The following is a 24,838-nucleotide window of genomic DNA, read 5'->3' on the forward strand; positions in this document are numbered from 1 at the left end:
CTTCTTGGGGTGGACCGAGCTCCTTGGTGATGCTGCCAGAAGTGCCCGAGTGTCGATATACCCTGGCAGTGCAGCAGTTCTGCTGCCAGAGCTGGTGGCAGAGCAGGGTAAATGCAGACGCAAGCTGCGTTCATCTTGAACAGCTTGGTTTTTCCCAGTCTTGAAATATTTACTCTTTCCAGTGCTGATTTGTGAGGAGCTGGGGGAGAGGGAGGAAAGGGGTAGGTGGCAATGCCATCCCTCCCAAAACTTTTTTGGGCCTTTTAGGTACAATGTTGTACACTGTAAATAGTTTGGTTTTACAGACGTGTGTGTGTGTGCGCGTGTGCGCGCTGACTTCAGTACATGCAGTCAGTGGAGCTCTGCTTCTTGAGTGGAGCCAGATTGGGGTGAGGCTCTGGGTACTCCCAGCCGGCCCTTTCTCTGGCCGGCTCCCCCTGCTGAAGTGGCCGATGGGCGAGCAGAGCTCCAGTCACCCTGACCTGCTCTGCCACCCCGGTGGGTTTGTTTTTTTTTTTGGGGGGGGGGGGGAGCGCTTTCCCTTCTGCTGGGAGCCAAGCGGCCCCCGCACCCCGCGCCGCGCCCTCGGGGAGGCTGGGGCAGACGGCGGAGGCTCCGAGCGGTGCCGGGGTGCGGAGGCCCGGCCGGCTGGGCGCGGCGGAGGCAGGGAGGGATCCGCCGCGTCTCCCTGCGGGCGGCAGGCGGCGCTGGGCCGCGGCGGAGCCTCCTGGCGGCGAAGTCGCTCCCAGCCGCGGACCCACCCCCGTTGCCAGGGCCGAGCCGAGCTCCTCCATCCTCCCTCCGCATCGCCCGGGGGTGGGGCGGGGCCGCCTCCTGCTTTTGTGGCGGCGGGCGCGCAGGTCCTGCGGCCGTGTCTGAGCCGCGCGTGCTGCTGTCCCCGCAGGACCTGTGTGCTCCCCGCCGGGCTACTGCAAGGCGGACGATGAGATGTCCGGAGCCGCGTCCTCGGCGGACCTGGACGAGGCGGCCGCCCGCACCATTCACCTGAACCAGCCGCAGCCCAGCAAGTTCCACGACAACCGCGTGAGGTGAGTGCGGCCGCGTCGCGCCGGGCCGGGGCTGCTCGCGCTCCCGCTCCCTCCCGGCCCCCGGCGTTGCTCACGGGGGTCGTGCAGGGCTGGCGTGGGCGGGGGGCCGGGCCGTCCTGCGTGGGACAGCAGGAGACCGCCTCAGCCGTTTTATGATCTGGGGCACGGGCAGGATTTGCGTCCCGATGCCCTCCAGCGGGAAAAGGCACAGGGGGGGAGGTGGAAGATGCAGGGGCTGGTTTTGGGGAGGCGGTGGCGAGAGCGGGGTGCTTTCTGTTGGCGTGTTGGGGAGCTTTTTGTCTGTAGGCTGGCACCGTCCGGATGCTGTGGCCCACAAGCAGAGTTGGTTGGACAGGAGCTGTCAGTGTAAAGAGTGAGGGATTTCAGTGCAGAGCACGTGTAGCACCAGCACCGAGTGTTTTTGGTTTTTTTTTTTAAAGAAAAGTGGCCATGTTGCGACTAGGCAGGGCTGTGCTTCAGCCGTATTCGTGGCTGTGCCATTGCACATCCTATTCTGGCGGCGTAAAGTCGAGCCGGTTCATCTTCGGCTTGGAAACCGTTCTTTTGGGTTATTTTTAGTGGCTGCTTTTCCTCTCAGCTTTTGATGAATTTGCATGTGAGGTTTGCAGTACTCCAGATTGTCTCTAACTTTTCTTTCTCTGTTTTCACGCCTGCTTTGAGGCTGGGTGCTTGTTTGTTGGCCGAGAGAGGACCTCAGAGCGTGACAGGACTTTATCGAGATTACGTGCTCCAATTTTAAACCGTACAGTGAGGGGCACGGGTTGGAGGTTGAGTGCAGTTGTTCAGATGTCAGGAAGCAGATTCTGTTGCTGTACATGGTCTTGAATTTCATACGTAGGAGAATCTGTTGGGGGTTTTGAAGTTGTTACATTTCAGTTCCTAATAACGATGCTAACGCAGTTGGAAAGTTGGTGCACACCTATTCTTGTTGTTTCAGAGACAGGATGTGGATGTTGAAACAATTGAATTGTTTAGATGCAGTAGTATGAGAGGGAGACTTTTGGAGAGCAATTCTGTTTGTATCTCATCTCTTTATTTGCTTCAGACCAGTCCCATTACAGTTACAGATCTAAGGACACTTGGATCAGAGGAGTAACATCCCACCAAGGAAAGGTTGCAGTGCTGTTGTGATGGTTACATGGTAGGTGTTTATCTTATGTTGGCTGACTTTAAAACCCTGTTGTTGTGACGGCCTGAATCTCAGATGGCTCAAGCTGTGTCCCTTCCTACTGTAAATCTGGAGGAAGCATGTTTCAGGTTCTTACCCTTAGGTTAGTGGTGTTTGTTTAACCACTGTTTGATACCTCCTGTACAAAACCACAAGGTTTAGGCTCATACCCTCCTGCCTCTTGAGTAGTTTTTTTGAAGCTTCCTCAGCCCAGTGAAAAAGGAAGATGGAGAAAGTATAAATATAAGTCAAGTTACACCTCGTGGGTTAGATTGTGGTACAGGAGCACAATGAAAGTCAAGAATGGGATGCAGTTTTCAATAAACTTATTTAGGGAGCAGTTAGCCTGCTACACCACCCGAAGGACTAGTGTCTAGGTGCAGTTGGGATGTCTCTGTGCAGGACTAAAGATTTGTATTGCCCTCCAGCCCTACTGGCTTTCTCGAAGTTGGCTAATCCAAGTAGTTTCTCAAGGTGTAACATATGAATGAATGCTACACTTAGGAGCTTTACTTACTGACCAGAACACCATTCCACTAAGAACTGTATAAGTAACAAAAAGATGGTTGCTCTATTATGTCTGCGTGCAAGCCAAGAGACATCAGGTAGATACAGACAGGTTGGGAGTATATGGAGACCGTGAAGATGTCAGTCAACATAGAAAGTAGTGGCCTCAGTGTTCTCACGGAGGATTTAAAGGAGGATAAGGAGGTAGCTTTGTAGATCATTATGGGTATGAACAGATGAACACATTGTACAAAGTTAGAGAAGGATTGAAGTCTTACTATGCATTAGGTGATCCTCTGTAACTACCTTGTATGTTCACTCTCTTGTAGTAAAGTGGAAGCTAAAATGACCTAGTTTAACTTCCATGTAATTGTGGGATACAGCAGATGCACAAGACAGTAACTGTGGATAGGCTCATGCAATGTAAACATCCTCCACCTTCAACTTAGTATAACCGTTTTGTCTGCCCATACCCTATGTATAGGTTTATCCCCAAGTGTGAGGAACAGCATGGCAGAAAGCAGTAATGTGAGGACTGTAGGAGAGAGATTAGTTTTACAATGCTAAAAATCAAAGCCACTTTGCATTTTTAATGATTAATTTAAATATTTTAATAGGAAAAAGCCTTGAGATGCTCCCAAGACATACCTAGAAATGAGAGGTTTCAAGGAAGAGGTAGCACTATGTTCTGTGAAGTGAGAACAAATGAATATAATAAGAAATCATGCTGAGTTACTGTTTTGTAGATGATGCAGTTTTCAGTGATGTGCAATTACCAGTACTACTTGCAAAAATTAGGTAACAATTCCTTGATCCAACCAGATAACTAAATAAGAAATGATCAAAGCCTTATTTCTTGATCTGATTGCAAGCTATAATACTAAATTCTGATTTTGTTTTTCTGACATTTTCTGCCAATCATGTTCTGTGTAGGCAAAATAATGACTTAAGGGATAGGAAGCAACAAATAAATGGCCCTCCATATTGATGAAGAAAAGTAGCATTTATTGTCCTCAGTACCTTCTACCAGATGCTGGTAAGTATGTAAGGGGGTAGGGCCTAGCTCTTCTCTGGGGGTGCAGAGCATTGTCTGCTTGTCTCAGGTCAGCATTTTATCTTGGTCTTGCTAAAGTTTACTTCAGGCTAGGAAAAAGATGTCTTCTATCTTCTACTGTTGAACCATTTGAAAAGGACAGCACAGCATTTAGCCTTCCCCATTTCAACATGATTCTGTGCCTGTTTTCCAAAGTTGGTCATTTTTGGAACAAACTGATCACAAGAATGATTCTACAGTTCATTGATCTTTTTTGCAAAAGGAGCTCCCAGAGAGGTAGTGGGGGTAAAAACTAACTACTTTTAAAATGGAGCTTGATCCAAGCAAGGGATGGCATGACATGGCTGCCTGCAATCACAGTGGACTAGATTCAGGGGTGTAAAAGGTTCCTTCCATTCCTACATTCCTTTTAACGCATGCATACACGCACAGCCCTTTGCTTCCTGCCTCAAAATGTTGATACAAAGACATGATGAGTGATGACATATACTGTTTTTAAACCGTTTCAATCCCTTTTGAGATGGTGGTGTGATATAATAGAATAAGAAAATGCTTATTTTGTAACATTTTGGGAAGGTCACATAAAAGACTGTTCCTCCCGTCTCTCCCCCCTCCCCCCCGGCCAAGAAAATCCAGGGTCAAATATTGATTTTGGTGTAAGTGATTGCAATACTATTATACTTGGTGTTAGTTTTATGATTACCTCCATTGGCTATACAGTACCAACTTCTATTTGCCAAGGATCTGGCTCAACTCTATGCTGCATGGTTTCCAAGCATGTGTTGTGCATCCTAGCCATTCTTCAGGAATTAAATCCATCATCTGTCTAGTGTGGGTGTTGATCTTTCAAAAATAACTATGTTCTCTCAGTGTCTTGGCCTGGAGAGCCAAACTGTGTTAAAATAATTTCCATATTTAAAACTATCCCTAACGGTTGAAATAATTATGATTTCAGCAAAATAGCCCATGGATTACAACTGCTGTTGCAACCGGTGTTCTCTGTGCTTAGGTTAATATTTAAAAAACTATTGGCCTGATCTTGCAGTCTTGATGAAGCCCCACAAATCTGCCTTTATCTGGATTGCAGGTTGAGCCTCTATGTGGAGTTTTATAAAGAAAGCAGCAATCAATAAAGGCAGTATTTTGCTCTCAGAAGCACGTGAGGTATCTTGAATCCAATGTTTTACTCATGCTGCCCACACACAATCTCCCACTGACAACACTTAGAGCTGAATTTTAGACTTGAAGCCTTTAGAGTATGATTCTTGTGGGACTTCTTTGGCATGCAAGAAGAGGAGAGCTATGTTTATAAGCTGAGATTAATTGTTGTCTTCCCAAAGTCAGAAGGTAAATCATCATCCTAGAAAAGATAATGGACTAGAAGTCTTTAGATTTGTCTTAAATAAATCAAGTGCTATACAGTGATTTAAGTGTCAAGCAGCCCTGTGAGGAAAAATAAATACTATTTTGATTTTTATTGAGGTACTGAATTTAAATTATTTTTCCAAAGGAAAATTGTAGTATAGCTGGAGATCTACAAGAACTAATGCTTTGACCATAAGGCCATCTTACAATAATGTATCTACAGCCTTAAAGAGGATTCTCATCTGATGGATAGAGACCAGATTGGTGATAGGGTGTCGACTCCTTTCCAGCTGCCAACTTCTGCTGAAAGCAATAAAACCTATATTAAATAATTACCTATTTTTTACCCTATATAAACCAGTTGTTGCAGTTGCTTCTGGCACTTGCTATTGGGAAAATGTGGTTTAGGTTTTTGAGTGGTGGGAAGTTGATCAAAGAGATAGTGTCTTAAAATGTGGTTCACATACTGAAAATGTGTAAGAATATATAGTTTATTTTTTTTTCTGTGTTGTTGTAGCAGTGCCAGTCTAACAGAGTGCTCTAGATTTGTAGCTGAAAATGTAATTTAAAAGTCAATATGAACACTATTCTATAGGCATTGCATCAACATGTCTCTTTGAAGTGAAATGTTGCATTGCCCTGCAGTTCAGTAAACTGTTCTATGCTTATCTAGTTTGAGCTTAGTCTTTTCTGGAAGCTCAAAACCAATTTACCTAGTTATTTGTTTGAAATGGAGGCCAACTATATTGTTTTCACACTGTAAAGGGTGGGGGAAAAAACTAAAGAACACAGCGCTTTTCAAAATATATGCTTTGCATTCTGAAATGTTACAGCGCTAGTTTTCTTTTTAAGGGAGCTTGAGTATTTGAGTCTTGAGTTATAGCACCTGGAATAAATTAATAATACATTACAAAAACTATGCAGAATATGTTAATTTATGTTAAAGTGGGATGCAGATATAGCTACGTCTTGGGGAAGGGATATCTCTTCAAGGTTTCTTGCTTGTGTATTATTTTTAGTAAATGCGTGAAACCATTTCACTCCAGAAATGGCTTCATTTTGTTGATGGGTGAAATGATTGTGCTCTCATGGGTGACATTTAGCGCAATGCAGGAGACTGGCACGAGGGTCTGTACCATCAGTTTAGCTCTTACTACACACATTGAGTGAAGAGTAGACCCTAGTACTGGACTTCTGTAGTAGGGTGAATTTCAGTGCCTCCAAGTCCTGCCCTCTGTACTCCAGTTTTAGGGGATAAGAGCCTGAGGGAACCCTCCTTCTTATTTTTGATTCCTCTGTGTGTGCCTTGTCTCCCAACAATCCTAGTACTAGCAGACCAGCCTAAATACTCCAAAAATACACAAGGGAAAGATTAAACCACAGGTCTGCCTCTCTCTCCAAAGGTAGCCAGGTGTGTCCATTGGAGCTGTATTGTGCCCATATGACTCATGCATGCTGATGACCCAGGGACCCTGGTTTTCTCAGATTTAAAAAAAAATCCCCAATATTCAGTTAAGAAAAAGTAAACCCAAATCTACATTTTCCTGTGATTTAAATGAAATTCCACCCCCCCCCCCACACACACAGAGCAGTGTTTCATTTTAATCATGGTAATATGTGGATTTGGGGCTCTTTTTTTAACCAAAAATTGGGGATTTTTTAAAAAACCAATATCCCTGCTGATGACTCTCTGGAGTGCTGAGGCTCCACTATCTCCTCAGCTAAAGCTAATGCATCCTGATACCATCTGCCCTACCCCCACAAGTCCTATGGGACAAAAACCGCTAAGTAATCTATGTTGTTATTAATGGAAAAAAGATACAGTAGCTTGGATGGTTGTTTGGTTTTTTTTTATCAGTGCTCCAATAAGCTACTTCATTCTTATGTAGTGGTTTAAAGTATTGAGCTCCTTGGCTAAAAGCAGCCTGATCTCTTTATTTAGAGAAGCACCTGTCCATACAGTAAGTACTCTCATTACTAGGGATCCTGGGGTTTTTTTCATGATTTAAAAAACCCCCCCAATTTTTGGATTAAAAAAAGTAACCCCAAATCCATATTTTTGTGACTAAAATGAAATGCCTTATGCGCGCACACATGCACATATATATAATGTGTTTCACTTTAATCATAGAAAAATGTGAATTTGCAGTTACATTTTTTTAAATCTGAAAATTGGGGGGGGGGGGGAGAACCAGGATCCCCGCTCATTACAATGTTCCTTTTTTTGATAAGAATCCTGGCACTTACTGTTATATGTGGCTAGATCCTTCAACCAATCTGGGGATGCTGTAAAACATGGCAAAGGGCCCTTCTCCCTCACTTCTCTCCCCTCACCCCCTACAAGAATCTTTTTCTTTAGTAGTGATCTCAGGGTGCTTTAGATCTGTGAATCAAGCAGATTAACATCCCCAACACAATCTTTTCAGTTTACACATAATTTGAAGGGGCGTGCTTACAGACAATATCACTTCATGATGCCCTTCCTTTCAGCACCGCTTGGGAGATGAGGTATTTTATACAGCATTTTTTGTTTCTGCATTTGTGACAGGCAATGGTTTGCAGGTGCAAGTTAGTTGAAGGCTGTACAGTGCCAGACCTCACTGCACTTTTGTGGCAGGGGCAAGTGTTGAGTGGGATCAGCCAGCAGCTCCTGGGGATCCATGTGCTGTAGAGGCCAAGTCTCTTGCCTGTCCTTAAGACATCTATCCCTATTCTCTCCAACCTTCTTTGAAGAGATAATTCAAAGAAACCTGTGGGAGAGGCCTTTTTAGGGAGGTTTCTAGAGGCTTTCTTGGTCAGTGATCTGTGGCATTTTTGGGTGATATCTTATTGTGGAGTGTCTGACCAACATAGTCGCGTGCAGATGTGCAGTATGTGGTGCTGCAGACCTGTCTGAGGCACCACACACTGCCAACGCAGGCATTTCCTGTGCTGCTACCTCTGCCAGGGTTTGATCCTGGGAGATTCTGGGGTAAAAAAAAAATGCACACCAGAAAAACAAAGTGGGGAGGCAGTGCCACCCAAAACCAGAGCCTGGTTGGCAGGAGTCATGTTCCAACTGCTGGCCAGGCTCCCAGTTGTAGGAGTGCTATGGGCGAGGCCCCCAGGACTGCAGCAGTTGTGCTGGCCTTATCCTCCCCTATGCTGCCCAGGGTAACCTACCTTGTGCCAGAGGGCGGTTGGCATTGGTGTTCCCTAGGGACAAGTAGCAGCAGCACAAGGTGTGCCACTGCTACTTATCCACAGGGAAACAAATGTCTGTGCTTATGTGGATGCGACCCATGAAGGGAGGATGTTGGGAGCCTAAATGGAATCATCTGAGAGTCTGGTCTCTCAATTTGTGCATGCACTGATTTTTAGGTTCATGTCAGGGAAATAAAAGCTAGGAAGAGAGATCATTGGTGCCTAGCAGCTGCTTTTGTGTTGTGTGCAATTACTGCAATATTTATGATGCAGATTAGAGAAGACTTTCAGTCACTGACGCCAATGCTGAAATACAGTTTGACTTTATACAAACAAAGCTGCTTCTTCCATAGAAGTGTGCAACATTGCCCAAGTGCAGAATTGTTGTTGGGTCAATTCATTCTTACTTCAGCAAATGCCATTTTGCTGTAACAGGAATTAACTGAATAATGGCTGAGTCAGTAATGAGTACATCCTTCAGAATATGGCCCATGCATGTTGCATCTACAGTAAAATACTCTTCCTAGAACTCTGTTACTGCCACCACCACTTCAGTTGCTTGTAGCAACTATGGAAACTGGTTACAAAATGCTAGCACCACAGGCCAGATTTTTTAGCTGGTGAAAATTGATGTAGCTTCAGTTACTCCTAACCATGACAATTTACAGGTGGAAAAAAAACCTGACTCAGAGCAGTTGCACATGAAATTGAACTTAAAATAAAGATGTGGTGCCTTGTCTACACTACTGCCTCTAATTTCAGCCACTTCTTGTGAAAAATGATGGTCGAAGGGGATTGAGGAAGGAAACTTCCTAATTTAGATGGACCAAAGATTCCACAAACTTAAAAGTAGCATGCTGTGTCTGCACTATACACACTATACACAGACAGTCATGGTATTGTGTAATCTTTTGGGGGGTGCTTTTTTTTTTTTTTTGGTTTGGGCCTTTTTTGTGTGTGTATTTTTTGGGGGTTTTTTTTTAATGTTTTATGAACTGTTTTGTAGTATCACCTTGAAAAGTATGTTACAGTAATTGGATTTGTAAGTGAAGTTTGAGCTTTCTAATCAGAGCATGAACTAGTGGAATGCTAATGATAAAAATCTTAATTTTGAAAAGGCTATTTCTAATTGCTTTAAAACAGGGGTGTCAAACTTATACAGCCCTACTCTTTGGATGAGCGGTGTAGGGCCAGTCTGTTGGCTGAAATGGGAAGGTTGGGAATAAAAGTACTGTGTCATGTCTTCCTTAGCATAGGTTTATAGAAAAGTAAGGCTGGAAGGAACCTCATGAGGTCATCTAGTCAGCCTCCTGTTCAAGCCAGAATGATCCCTGATTTAACCGGTGTTCCAGGATACCTACCTGAAAGTTAGACTTGAGTGTGTGTATTTTGTACGTACAACTGTTCACACTTTCTAACAGATTACTGTAGAATTTATTTTCATGAGATGGACTCTTATATTGATAGTATTACTTTTTTTATATCTAATTTTCTTGGCTAAACTGAGGCAGAACTTTGTAGTCCCCACTCCATTAAAGTTAGTGCGACCTTATCTAAAGTAAAGACGTGAGGTTTTGGACCTCTAAATGGAACGAACTATTATTTAGTAAAATGTTATGTGTTTGTGTTTTTTTGTTGTTTTTTTTTTTCTTTTTCTCTGCATTGGGCATTTGCTTTCTATGGATAATAGCTCAGGCAAGAGCTTATTTTCCTATGCTTCTGAGTGTATTCTCATGACGCTTTTTCTTGACCTATGCAGTTCAGCAAAATGAGAAATGTTTGTTTTGCTCCAACATCAAAAGGAAGCTGTGAGAACATTTTAGACTAGATTAATTTATTGTGTAACTTCTTTGAGGGATGGATATAGAAAATTTGCCCTATAAATTTGTCCATCTTATTTCTCAAGTATGTTTGTTCTATTTAATGAATAACAGTTGCATCTTGATACATTTGTTCACCTCTTAGTTTGTATACCTGGAGCTGTTTCAAACAGAGAATTGCTCCTGGGAGCTTGCAATGGCTGTTATGCTGTAACTGCTACATGGGTGTTCTCCTGTAGCGATCAAGTGAGCAAACAGTCCAACATTGACTCTGGCTGAGGTGAGGTTAAAGTAGGAGCAGTTTTGCTACTCCCCTAAGGCTGTAGACTCATTGATAGTAACTGCTACTGTTACAGCGTAACAGCTGTTGCATGGTCGGGAATGGCTGCTCCCTCTCCTTTTTTGAAATCTCTCCATATGCATGCCTGTCCATACTCTAAAAAGTGATTAGTGAATTAAGTAGAAATTTCTTCTTCATCTTGACTAGGAACAGAAATTACACAAACTGGTACAAGTGAATGTAATTGGTACAATCTGTAACACAACCGAAGTTCAGTGCACATAAATGACTTCTAAAATGTCTGAAACCAGTTTAAGATAAACCTGGATGAGTTTAATATCAGACTCAACTGATCTAGGTTAAACTGGTTTATTGAACTTCTTCTGTTCCAGATCCCCTCCAGGTTCAAGTTAATTCACAGTCCCCTGGAATCCCAGGAAGCTTAGCACCTCCCTTGCAAGCTCCTTCCCCACCCCCCCGCAATGATTCTTACTACCTGGTCAGCATTAGGTAACTCTAAAGGAGCTTAGTTAATTCCTGTCAACTGGACTACAACTGCAAAAGCAAAAAGTGTAGTGTGTGAAGGAGAGTGAAATCAGTGGCATTTCAGCATCCCAGATTTACAGCGTACTAGCTGAGAGCAGAATTTTAACTTAGATGGTGTGCTGGTTTTCCTTTTTCTTTTCTTTTCTGACTCCTCACGTGAGTAAGGCTTTGCTGGGTAAGGCTTACATCTTAAATCTTCTTCCTGCTTCTTCCTAAACTACTTTCAGAGGTGACTACCCTTATTTAGGCATAAGGGTACAGTACAGTAGTACTTTTCCTCTGAAATAATTTCTTCTGATTAGAGTACGAGTCTGGGACTGGGACTCTTGGATTTGGTGCCCAAAACCACCTCTTATTAGCTGCCTGACATAAGACAAATTTCCATGTGACTCACTGGTTATTGTCAGGGTATCCTTACTACCTCACAGTGACATGAGAGAGTTTTACTAATGGATTGACCTAAACCTTTGAGACATGACTGCTGCTGCTTAGAGTGAACAGCTCTTAAGGTAGAAAGGTTTTGAGAAGGGACTTGCAGTGGTGTATGGCACCTTTAGACCCTTGTTCCCTGCCTAGTAGTCTGGAGTTCTGTGGAGATGTCGGGGAATACTGTTCCTCCTTGTATCATAAAGGCACCTTTCTATTCCTGGACAACCCGCACAGAATATTGCATCCCTTATGCTAGAGGATGTGAATGAATTATAGCGTGTGTAAACTACTGTAAAATCTTTACATAAAGAGAGGTTTTGCAAAACAGTCGAGAGTTGTTATAATTGCAAATTACTTTCCTTTATGTATCAATAAAGAAACAAAACCAGATACTGAAAAGTTGAAAGCATCCAAAAGTTAATATTGCTACCTTTTCATACATATACACAGTATGGCTAAATCCATTTCAGGATCAATGGTAACTTTTAGAGTTTCATGTCTTTTGAGAATAGGGCTTCCTAAATATTGCTTTGATGCTGTGAGGGAGGGGCAGGAGGAGAATATAGGGATTTTAGAGAGGGGAAAAGGAGAAATGAAATCTGGATCTGCACGGTTAGGAACTGTTTAAAGTCCTCTTGTATTGCTTTTGTTTTGACTAGAACTGCAGTTTTGCAGTTTAGGAGTTCTGTAAGAGCAGAAGTGAACATGTTCTTATCTGTGATACCTTTAACTGCATAAGCATACCGCATAACCGTACATAAGCATACCACATACACAACTGGAAAAATATTTTAGTTTGGTTATGTACAAGGCTTCTTGCCAATGTTTTTGTAGTAACAGCTGAAGCTTTAAAAGCACTGCAAATCATTTAAAGTAATGATAATAAAGTTCCTTCTAGCCCCTGTCTCTTCTTAATTACAGCTATAAAACAAGTCAAGGCTTCTGAATACAGCCAGTTTTGAATTGGAATATGTTGTCTTCTCAGCATACAGTATCACATTCTGTTCTCATAAATAAACTGACAGGCTTTGCTGTAGATGATTGTATGGTCAGGTGGATGGCAAATTGGCTAAGGGGTTGTGCCCAGAGTAGTGGTGGATGAGTTGATATTGACCTGGAAAGATGTGGGCAGCGGAGTTCCTCAAGGCTCGGTCCTTGGACTGGTGCTATTCAATGTTTTTATCAGTGACTTGGATGAAGGTGTGGAGAACACACTTTTCAAGTTCGCAGATCATATCAAATTATGGGGCAAAATTAACACATCAGAGGGTAGGGAACAGCTCCAGGCAGATCTGGAGAGGTTGGAAAAATGAGCGGAACAAAATAGAATGCATTTCAACAACGACAAGTGCAAAGTGCTGCACCTGTGGAAAAAGAACCACCGACACACCTGCAGGCTGGAAGATGACCTTCTCAGCAGCAAAAAGGGATCTTGGAGTCATAGTTGACTCCAAGATGATCATGAGTCGTCAATGTGATGAAGTGATCATTAAAGTTAAACACACTTTATCATGCATTAAAGGATGCATGACAACAGGTCCAGGGAGGTGATGCTTCCCCTCTATGCAGCATTGATCAGGCTGCGGCTGGAGTACTGTGTCCAGTTTTGGGCTACGCACTTCGAGAGGGATGTGGAGACTCTTGAGAGGGTTCAGAGGATGGCCATTATATAGTTAGGGGCCTGCAGGCAGAGCCCTAGAAGGAGAGACTGAGGGACCTAGATCTCTTCAGCCTTCATAAAAGAAGGCTGAGAGGTGATCTTGTGGCTGCCTATAAATTCATCAGGTGAGGGCAGCAGGGAATAGGAGATGCTCTAGTTACTAGGCACCCCCTGGAGCAATTAGAATCAATGGCCACAAATTGACAGAGTACAGATGTAGGTTGTAAATTAGAAAGAACTTCTTCACAGTAAGGGTTGCCAGAATCTGGAATGGGCTTGTAAGGGAGGTGGTGCTCTCTCCTACCTTGAGGGTCTTCAAGAGGCGACTGGACAAGCACCTAGCTTGGGTTGTCTGACCCCAGAGCTCTTTTTCCTGCCCAGGGCAGGGGGTCTGACTTGACCTACTGAGGTCCCTTCTGATCCTAATATCTATGAGTGAAAAAGTGTGTGTGTATATGTATTTGAATAACAGATGTGGTTATATTGATGTTGTTCACATGCTCCTTAAACATCACCATTGAGATGAGACTATGCATAGTCTCATCTCATTCCAAAAGTGATTTATTGGATCAGCTAAAAAAGGAGGCTGCAGTGGAAGACAGAATTCAACATTAATTACAATAAAAGGTATTCACATGTACCATTGCAAAGTATAATATGTAACTGGATAATGTAAAAATATTATTAGACCATATATTATAAGTAGAACCTTCTGTGTAAGTTCACAGAATGTTATTTTTTGGTTGGTTTGTGAGTGTGGTTACCCTGGATTTTTTTTTAATGTAAAAGAATTAAGTATGAAGTAAAAAAGCCCGAAAATATCATTTTTGCTATGTATGCAAAGGAGTTATTTGATCTAGCTCACTGCAAGTGCTATATAAATATAAATAAACCTGAAACACCAGCTCCCAAGAAATGTGTTCAGTACAAAATAGTTTGTGGATTTGTAGCAATGCAATACTGGCCTGGGGAAGGTTTCCTCCTTGGTAAAGTGTTTTAGTAAAGAGGGCATCTTTCTATTCTTCTCTGAGTCCTCAAACACAGTATTTTTTGTTGCCTTTAGCCTCATAAGATACAGGTTAAATGTTCTTTGAGAAACCTGTGATAGTTGCTGCCCTGCCTCCCATGGTAAGAGGAATTATCTAACAGTAACACATGTTGGTGCTCACTCTGAGGATATGATCCTGAGCCATCAAAGCCAATGGGAGTTTGACTCTTGAAAGAAATGAGACCTGATTTCCTGTAGGTTCTTGACACCCCAGTAGTTTCACTGAACTTTTTAAATTGAAACAAATATATGTGTTTGCCAGTCAGGGTGCAGATCATTAGGATATGGGCAGAATTGAATTACCCTTGTAAAGGTTCAGAGTAATGGAATGATAGCCTTAACATGATCCTTAGCTAGCTTAAGAGAATTCCCAGGAAAGTGCTCAGCACAGTGTGCCATCAAGTGCCAGGGTCTTGCATTTTATTTCTTTATTTTTGCCATTGTTCTTCCATCTGTCCTCCTGTTACCTGTGACAGGCAACAGACTCATACTGTCCTGTTACACAGGTCTGCTCTCACATTTGTACAGACAAGTGGTTTAAAATTGGGTCTAAAAGTGTACAAGCTAATCTAACAGTGGAATAGGAAATGGGACGAGAAGTAAAACAGGGAATATCAAAATGGGACATGAAAGGGCTGGGAGGTGTGTGAACTGGAGGTGTGTGAACAGAAAACTTGATGGTATGAGAGATGAGGAATGAGAATTGGCTGGGGGTTCATGGGAAAGGGACTTGGAGGGGTTGTGAGGGGGAAATACCTAAAATAATGGAAGACCTTGAAGTGGATGTTCATAATGGAATGGGGGCAGAAGAACAGGGTGGGCCTGGAGAATTAGAGCCTTTTATCTTTGCTGAACTTAAGTTCTTCACTTTCAATATGGATAGCATCTTTAGTTTCTCTCTACTGGACACTTCTCTGGTATCCATCTGTCGCAGGGTTCTCAGGTGTCCTGCGACTGAGAGGAGAAAAGGCTCAGGAGAGGCCCCTAGTGGCGGAAAAGGGGAAGCACAACTGCCAGTCTCTAAGACTGTGCCGCTGCTGGTTGCTAGGGCGACCGGGGAAGCCTGGAGCCAGGAAGGGGTGGAGCTTAGCCCTTCTTAAGCCCAGGCAGAAGGCCAGGAGGGCACTTCCCCTCCGGCAGCCACAGGAGCAGGAGCTCTGTGGGCGAGCTGAGCAGCCCGGGGCCATGTCCGGAGCCTGACCACCCAGACGGGCTGCAATGATACAGGGGCAAGGGCACTCTGATGGAGGTCAGGTAAAGCTCACGTGGAGCGGTGCAGGGTTTATGAGCTTGAGGTTACAAGCCAGTAGGCTTTTGGGTTATGTTGTAGCCGGCGGGCTAATTTCTGTGTTTGCTTATGGTTACACCGGAGGACCGGGTGAGGCTGTAGGGGTGCGAGGAGGCCTCATGGGAGCTTCCCAGTAATCTGGGGGTTCCTGGTGCCTAGAGGGCACAGCGAATGGTGCCGAAGAGGGCACAGCTTTGTTCGGGGGGGCACGTTGGCCCAGCCCTGAGTTAGGGGGGGCAGTGGAGAGCCCCGACTAGGGGGTGCGAGGAAACCCAGAGTTAGGGGGCCGCGAAGAGCCCGACGAGGGGGTGCGATGAGCCCCTGAATTAAGAGGCAGCGAAGAGCCCCGGTGGTGAGGAGCGGAGTGAGGGGGCAGGGAGGGGCCCCGAGAGTGAGAAGGGGCATCGAGAAACCCCGAAGGCAAGCAAAGGGCCGGGACTTGATATTATGGCCCTAGCGAGGGCATACCAGCATCATCTGCAAGGCTTGGGCTGCGGTGTAGGGGCAGGAAAGGAGCTGCAGATGGGGGGGCGCACAAGATTGGGCAGCTTCCCGCTACTTTAAATCCTTCATCAATTATGAGCAAGATCAAGACGTGGCAGGCGAGATTAGGTGGGCAGTCGGCCCACTACAGGAGACCAGCGCCGCATGCCCAGCGGGGCTCCGAAAGCAGCACTCCTGTTATACCCTCCTAGTTACAATTCTGACATCTGTCCATCCTGTGCACTTCTTATAGACTTGATGACGTCTTAAGGAGGTGAACATTTTTTTGGGCTCCAAATCTTTTGGAGCAGGGTGGGGGAAGTTGGGGGAAGTTCACAAGAAAAAGCTATGGCTTTAGATACGTTAATACCCCAAAGCCCTGAAGCTTCTTGTGCCTGTCTGGCCTTGAACATCTGGTCACGTGCTGCTCGGGCCCAGATGTTCAGTGGTGTTCGTCTGTCCTTCCCCAGTGTTCCGCTGAGTGGGTGTTTCCCTCCAGTGTAGTCTTCCCCCAATCTTGCCTGCCATTACTTTTGGATCTTGTTTCAGTGGTGGGTGTCCGACCACTGGGAGTCTCTCGACTACAGGACGTCTGTCTGGGGGTCTTCTGCGAGGCTCTACCTCCCCTCTACCTTGCCCTTACCCCCTGCCTTGACAGGTTCCAGATGTCCTTCAGGCCAAGTCCCCAACTGTTGAGGCCCCACGTGCGTTTGCAGAGACGGTCTTATCGGCCTGCCGGGCCTAATCACCAATATACTCTCCATGCCTTGCAGCCGCTTATCCTCCCCTGAGGCTGTAAACCACCTTTAGATTCAAACAACACTTAGGCTCCACATGCCCTGCACCACAACCCCTCCACTGGTGGGAAACGCAAAATACAAACAACAACAAAAAAACTGCTGGGACATTGAGAGGTCCGCTGCCTGTTATTGCCAGCTCCTCTGGCCTAGCCACCAATGCCAGGCTTCAGGTACTAAAGGCCACTATTCAGCCCTAAAATGGGTCGGGGGTAGTTTGCAGGCTACTCCGTACTCCTCATCCCTTGTCACTCAGCCTGTGGGTTTTGGGGACTCATGGTGGCCCTTCTCTGGATGCTTGTCCCCAAGTCACCTGTCGGGTCAGTTCTATGCCACCGGGGCTTGTATTCCGCAGCCCCTCACGCTGCTTGTGCCCCACGTCTTCCACCTGGTGTGCCTCCTCGGGTCTTCCTGATCCCTCAACGGTCCCACCTGGTCTGGTGTCTTGGTGTATGCTGGACTCTCCGGCTCCTCAGTGGTAACCCCTGGCATAGAGATCCTCCTGCTCCTCTTTGCCTTCCAATCTGGGTCCCCGGTCATGGAGAGCTGCCACTGGCTCCTTGCATCTTCCCCATAGTGGGATTTGCTGTGTTCTCCCCTACTTGGAGAAGCAGTTTCCAGCTCTTCTCTCCCCGCCCCTGTAGGGGCTTAGGGAGAACCTTCCCTGCTGGCGCTCCTGCTGGTTTCCATTCACCCCCACCTTCCTTGCTGGCGGCTCGTTTTATCTCTGCTGGCCGTCTCTTGCGGCTGACGTCATCAGCTGACCACAACTGTATAAAAGCATGGCTAATGAGCTGTGCAGGTCCCGCCTCCAGCTCTGGCTTCACCGCGGATCCTGCTGCAGGTAAGAAGTTTCCATATTCTTTTCTTTTACTTTTGTTTTCTTTCAAGGGTTCCTGACCCTGGGGCTCTCCCCTGGCTCTTTGGGGTCTTCCCTTCTGTTCCTCCCTGTGACACTGTTTTTTATAAAACAAAAAAAATCTATAGTTTAAAAAATATGATCTAAATAATCAGTTAAGGGATCCTGATTTTCCCCGTATTCTTAAAACTGTTGTTCTTTATCACTGCATGCAGTTTCTTATGCTCACTTGATATTTTGCGCTCTGAAAAGTGAAAAACAAATGCACAATAAATTCTTGAGTTATAAGGTTACATTTCCAAAATGCTAGAACTCTTAACATGTACTACTGTATTATTACCAACTTTCTGTCTGTATTGGCTGTTGCACAGTATGGAATGCAGTTTAACTGTTGCTTATGCAGTACCTTCTGCATTGCTACTTTTGTCCCATCTCTTATCAAATGCAAAAAAAAAAAAAAAAAAAATCTGGCCCACAGATAGCAATTTGGCTAATGCAGGTAAGTGATCTTACAACAAAATCTTTATTGCTTTTATTTTTCAGGATAAGGCAACAATGCTTAATGCCACTAATGAGCATGCTTTCGTAACTATAAATTCATTGCTACTGATTTCCCCACTAAATTGCTTTGTGTGTTCTTTACAGTAAGAGCTTTACTGTATATAAAGTAGACTTGGGATATGGAGCCACCACTTCAGGTTAATCACTTCTGCCACTTCATCATCTCTTTCTACCATCTGTGGAATAGGAACTCATTTGTCTAATGGTTCCACAACCCCAGCTTTTTCCATTCACTGTTACCAGATTTGCTCATTACTTTGGGGTGTGCTCATTTATTAGGGATATGTTTCTAGGGTCTTGGTAATTCTATTAATGTGCTGCTTGTGTTACTTGTGTTTCTATGTGGAGCTGTATCTCTCCCTTCCACAAGCCCTTGCCCCCAGTGGAGCTATCTTGCAGGACTCAGTTTCAGTGGGGCTGGGTTCCTCCAGCCACTAAATTAGTCACGCTCACTCACACTCACTCACGACATGCCTAACCTGGCCGGGTTGATCAGCATGGGCAGGCTGACACCCTCATATGCCAAGAATCAGTTCATGAGAGCAACAATAAACTACAGTCAGACACAAGCACACAGTTAAACAGAATACCTCTGAATCTGGCTGGGTGTCCAGATGACACCCTCATAGGCCAGCATTCAGTTCATTAGGGCATGTCTGAGCCAAACTGGTCAGTCAGCCTGTACAAGCTGATCCCCTTATGTGTGTCAAACTCAGCACATTCCAATCTTTTAGTCTCTTGATGAGCAGACCCCACAGTATTTTTGGGCTTCACAGGGATCTTTAGCTTAGGTAAACGAAGCGTTGCTGCAGAGCAAATGGGGAAGGAGAAGAAACGAAGAAAAAAATATACCCAATTACAACCAGTTTGACTATAAAAATTATTTATTGCTAAGTGTATGATGGCACTAGGAGTAATAGACATGCAAAGGAAAAACAAATGCAAACAATTACAGTATTACCCTGGTTTCACTAAGTATTTGGGGAAACTTAGCTCAAGCATAACTAATACAGTTCAGGTTCAGAAATTTATGCCAAGAGAGAGCGAGCTAGAATCTCACCAGTCCAAGGCACTCAGGTTGCAAAGCTGACAGGTTAAAGTTCTCAGCACGATCCTTGAAGGGAGACGATCTGCCTCCTTCAGCCTCTCGAGAAGAAAGCGGGTGGTGTCACTGGTGCTTTTTACAGATTTTTATACCCTCAGTTCAGCTTCTTTCAAGCATTCTTAATAGTGTAAATCAAATTGTCTTTTCTATTGACAAGGGGTTATCTAGTTTGGAACATCTCAGGAAACTGATTGATACTTAGGAAACGCACAAGGTTAGGGAGTAGCCAGATACGTAGGAGCCAGCTTGAAATTCCTATGGATAGCAGATATACTGATGGGATATCTCCTGGTTTCTTCAGAAACAACAGATAGCTTGCAGCATCAGGGTTTTGGATTTTTACTTGTGAACAAGCCTCAGCTTACCATGACTTTTTTCCAGATCTTACTGTAGTCTTTTAACAGACTTAAGGCAATTATTGAAGTGTTCATAACCTTTGGGAGGGGAGGACTTCCATCAGTTGTCCCTGGAAAAGTATGACAACACTTGTGGTCAGGGCTCCGACGGGCTGGACGCTGTGATGAACCCTTTACCGTTGTTCAAATGTTGCCAATACCCCCTCTGACTTTGTGTCTTGCCTCAGCATTCCCTAACCTGGCAACCAAGTTTTAGTCAATTAAGTTTAAATAGGCCTCCCATAGTGGGACCAGGGAATATAAGGCCCGAGATGCCTATTGAACTTACTTCTGCTTGGAGGTAGTGGTGGGGGGGGGAGTCCTTTGTAAATCCAGATTAGAACTGGTTTGCTAAATGCTGAGCTGGGTGTGTGGGTTGATTAGGATTTGGAGCACAGATTCCCCATCATGCAGTGCTCCCTTGCTTCTCTGATCCCAGAATTCACTGTGGTCTCTGCTTCGGGCTTTCTGTTCTCCATCTCCCATGGAACCAGATGACCATTCATTTACATCTCGGATGCAAATGAGACCTAGGGCAGTTGTTTCACTCTTGTCACCCTTATCTGGAGGTCTTTAGGTGCGTCTCTCTACCTAAACAGAAACTGATTAAGATGCAGTGGGGGGAGGGGGGATTCTTTGAGTCGGACAGTCTGCGTCCTGTGTTAGGGTTCCCCAAGAACATGGAGCCAAGAGGCAACGTCACTCTGAAATATTCTCTTTTAAAATGAGTTCTCGCTGCTTGTATTTTAAGGGTTTGAAACTAAGAAAAGTTGAATCTTCTGTCTTGCAGACTTTCCCTGCAGTCACAAGCAGTGAGATTGGTAGGGGTCTAGGGATGCTCTTTGAGATATGCTTATATCTCTTTCATGTAAGACTATGAGAGTGCCTTTGAGGATTTTTCTGATTTGCATATCATGGAAACAGCACAGTGCAGTAAGTCAGGTATGTGCCAGGGACTCGGGAGACCCCAGTTCTTTTGTCAGCTCTTCTACTGATCTGTTGTGTGATGTTGGGGAAAGGTTCATAAAATCACAAGTTAATAAGGGACATCAAGAGACATCTAGTACAGTGGTTTTCAACCTTTTAATTTTTTTTATTTTTTATTTTTTGTATCGGGACCCATTTGTAAACATCCATGGCTAGTCCTGACCCAGTGCCCCCAGCGTGTGGGGCAGGGATTAGGTGTGTGGGGCAGAGGGCCCCAAGCAGCCCCCAGAGGCTGGAACTAGGTTTCCCATGTTTTTCTCCTTTTAAAAGAGAATCCATTTTTAAAGTTTGTTTGGGACCCTTTCATATATTCTTGGGACCCACTTTTGGGTTGCAACCCACAGGTTGAGAGAAGCTGACTTAGTACAACTCCATTGCACACATACTGGATGTTTTGTTTTCAAAACATCCAGGACAAATGTCTATCCAGCCTGTTCCTGAATTCCTCCCCCCACCCCCCCGTGAAGGATATTTCACAACTTTCCTGGGCAGATTATTCCATTGTCCCATGGTTCTTACACTTTTGAAGGGGTTTTTTCCTTGCATTTTGATCTAAATATGCTTTGCTGCCACTTAAAACTACTGCTTTGTGATTTGTCCTCTGTAGCAGAGAATGACCTTTATGGCAACTGTTCAAATATTTTCAAACTGCTGTCCTGTCACACTTATCTCCTTTGCTTCAAACTTAAACTTATCTGTTTCTCAACATTTTCTTCTATGGTTTGCATTCAGACCTCTTTTCATCCTTTTATAGGCCTCCTTTGCATACTTGTCTTTCTTAAAATGTGGAGCCCAGAACTGTACATGATGCTTCCTAGTTGAGGCCTAACCACCCTTGTATCTTGCATTAAATACTGCTGTTAATGTAGAGCAAAACTGGTGGCTGCATCGGACATCGGATTGTTAATTCGTGCTGTAATCCACCATAACTCCCAGATCTTTCTTGGTAGTGCTACTGCTAATTATCTCCCATCTTGTATGTGTATTCTCTTCTCCTGGTGCAGTACCTTACATTTGTCATGTTGACATTCTTTTTTTCTCTCTAGCCCAGTTTTCCAATTCATCAAGATCCTCTTAAAGTAGATTTCTCTTTACTAAGGAGTTTGCAGTCCCTCCCCTGTTTGTCACCTGCAGACTTCATCAGGAAGTACTCTTTTTTTTTTTTTTTTTTTTTTTTTTTGTACGCCCATATCATTAGTAAAGAAGTACAGAGCATCACTGTACCCAGAAAAAAAATCCTGTGGAAACTCGCTTGCAACCTCCTGTAATTCTAACACTGGTCCACTTCCAGTTATTCTTAGCTTGCAGTTTATTCAACCAATTGCATGTTGCTCTAACAGTAGTTAAGTCTAGCCCACAGTTCTCCAGTTTACTTACGAGGATGTTGTCTGGGACTGTATCTGAAGCGTTATTAAAATCTAAGTATTACAGTCCCTAGTTGACTAGTTACCTGGTTAAAGGAGAAATCAGATTGGTTTGGTGCAATTTTGTTTTACCAAATCATGCTGGTTGTCAGTGATCAGCCCTTCCTTTTTTAGCTGTTTAGAAACAGATTTTTAATTTCCTCCAGAAACTCCCCAGATATTAACACCAGACTGACTGAATGCGACATCCCAGGTCCATCTCAGTGCTTCCCCCCTTTTTAAAGGCTGGCATTAAGTTAGCTCTTCTCCAGTCATCTGGGAACTTGCCTGTCACCCATGCCTTCACAGATATTAGTGCCATTGGGTCTGAAATTTCTTGAGCTATTTCCTTCAGCATTCTAAAGTTAATTTCATTGGCCCTTGTCAATTTTTTTTTTTTTTTTTTAAAGATCGTTCGTATCTGTCAGAAGCTGTCTGCGTGCTTTGCTGATCCTGATCCATATACTTTCCAGTTGTTTGTTTTTTATGTTGATTTTTGTTAGCGTTCTGGTCAGAATTCTTTGGTCTGAGGATAAGTAGTTACAGAGCAACTTTTGTTTTCTTTGTATTTTGTATCAATAGCTCATCCTCAGTGTTGAACTATGAACTATGGTCTGTCTCATCTTCTATATTTATAAAAACCCTTCTTGTTGTCTCTAATATCCCTTGCCTAGCTGTATCTTGTTTTTTGCCTTTTGTTTTCCTGATTTTTATTTTTATTTTTGTCCTTGCAAGTTGGCTGTTTTTTTGGTACACATCCTTAATAACTTGCCCTTCTTTCTGTTGCTCTGATGTTTCTCTCTCAAGCCTGAGGGAACTAAGAAACTCCTTTTATAGCTGTGTCAGTCCAGTGTAATTCTTATCTTTCCACTGTGTTCCTATTGGAGGCTCAACAAGAGGCTATTCCATCTCCTTTAGGGACCTCAGATTCAATTCTGCCTCCATTTTTCCCTCCCACCAGGCCTGTTATATTCTCCCTCTCTCTCTCCACTCTCTCTCTCTGACTTGCAGCCCTCTGGTAGAAGGGTGGCGTCTTCCTGTGTGTTTGAGAAGCACTCAGTACAGTCAAGATCTGATTCCTGTTAGGCTGTGTAGGTGTTACCTTAGTACACACAAATAACAACCCTAGTGTCAGTGCATTAGGGGATTAGTGCAGAAAAGAGGCAGTCATCTGTGACCCACTTTGAAAAAATAAGTTGGGAAAGTCTTGAATTTTGTGCCCTCTTAGACTACGACTTTTTTTTGCTAGTGGCATGGTGAGCTTTTTGCCTCTGTATTGCTTGTTCATCTCTAGCCCTGAATATCATTATCATTTAATTATCTTTCAGTATCTCCAAATGTGTCAGTATAGACACCTGTATACCTGGAATTAGGTCACAACAGTAAGCAATCTTGACAAACAAGTGAAGGATTAAGTAGGTAAGAAGGCTGAATTATCTCCTCATTCACAGAAACTGCTTCTCCAGGTCACCAGTAAGGGCTGCTCACTGTGCAACGTGAGGAAGCCTGTACTTCTGCCCAAGCCTTACATAGTCTCAAGGAGTAGAGATGGGGCCAAATGTTCCTTGTTAAGAATAAATGTGAGCAAGATAGGGAGGCCAAACTGTGCTTTTGGTTCTGTCCCAGAATCCAGGATTTGCTGTTCTGACGCTGGGTTTTTACTTGACTTAAGGAACAAAGGGTCTGGTACAAGAGTCTGAAACTGGGCATTATTTACAAGGGTGGCAACCATAAATAAAACCCTGGTCTATTTGGATGACAGTGCTGACAGCTGCCACTGCTACATTCCCATGGTGATTTATTTTTACAGAACAAATGATTGCATTAAAATTATGAGCATACTGTTATCCAGTAAAAGAACTGCCCCTGAAGTGTGGACTAATCAGTAGTGGTGCCAGTCTTCATGGTATGAGGTAAGTTTGCCATGGTCAATCAGCATTCATTAAGTATGAGAATGCATATCTCAATACATAGCTTCATTAATTTTTTCATAATGATGCTTATAGAAGACAAATGTAAAGCACCATTGGGCCCAGAACTCCCAAATATCCATTCTAAATGAAATAAATAAAATTGCTGACTAACAAGGAAGATAATGATGTATCATGGATATCTGCTTGTGTAGTTCGGTGTGTGTTTTTAAAACATACTTTCCTCCTGGGTGATCATGGCACTGGGAAGGGGGGCTGTGGTGAATTTTGAGGTGGCAGTAGGCTCCCTGTCTGTATTTTCCCCCCCTCCCCCGCCCCTGTCTCAGCACCACCTTTGCCCACCAGAGCACAGCCCCAGCCCAACCCCTGCCAGAAAGACACTGGCACAGCCTCCAGCCCTGTACAATGAGTAGCCCACCCTTGTCCCACGCACAAATTGTGGGGATGTGTGTCCCTCATACTCCCCCCCCCACCCCCAGGGTGCATGCAGTGGCAGGAGCTGCCCCCCACTCCCCGGCACCTCCTAGATGAGCTACCTGCGGCTCTGTCCTGCACTCCACCCCACTCCAGCTAGGCAGTGCCTACCCCTGACCCAGCCCCAACCCCAACCCCATTCCCTTGCTCACCTTGGGGGCTTTGATCTGCACCCCCCCAATGCCCCTGCTCCACAACAGGTCAGGCAGACACTACTTTTTAAACTTCTGGGCTTCACATTGGCAATTGGATCAATATTGGCCGATATGTCTGGTCAATAATAGGCCATTGGTATCGGCCTGAAAATTCTTTATTGGTTCACCTGTAATCTCTACCCAGTCATTTCCTACATTACGTAAGTTCAGGTATCTTACTTTGTTCATTAGGTGTTGGCAAGGCCTACTTTTCGGATGTCGTCCTAGCTG

At 44.3% G+C, this 24,838-nt stretch overlaps 1 protein-coding gene across 1 annotated transcript in view; it reads left to right on the forward strand.

Moving 5' to 3' along the window:
* The window catches only part of ATP8A2 (ATPase phospholipid transporting 8A2), a 546,329-nt gene that overhangs the window by 21,581 nt on the left and 499,910 nt on the right, over nucleotides 1-24,838 (forward strand). Inside the window, exon 2 of the mRNA XM_090028654.1 lies at nucleotides 905-1,049. Coding sequence (XP_089884780.1) covers nucleotides 905-1,049 — 145 coding nt within the window. The remainder of the gene's footprint in view (nucleotides 1-904; nucleotides 1,050-24,838) is intronic.

The sequence above is a fragment of the Crocodylus siamensis genome, chromosome 1 (genome assembly GCF_052110815.1).
Source record: "Crocodylus siamensis isolate JL-2025a chromosome 1, ASM5211081v1, whole genome shotgun sequence".
NCBI lineage: Eukaryota > Metazoa > Chordata > Crocodylia > Crocodylidae > Crocodylus > Crocodylus siamensis.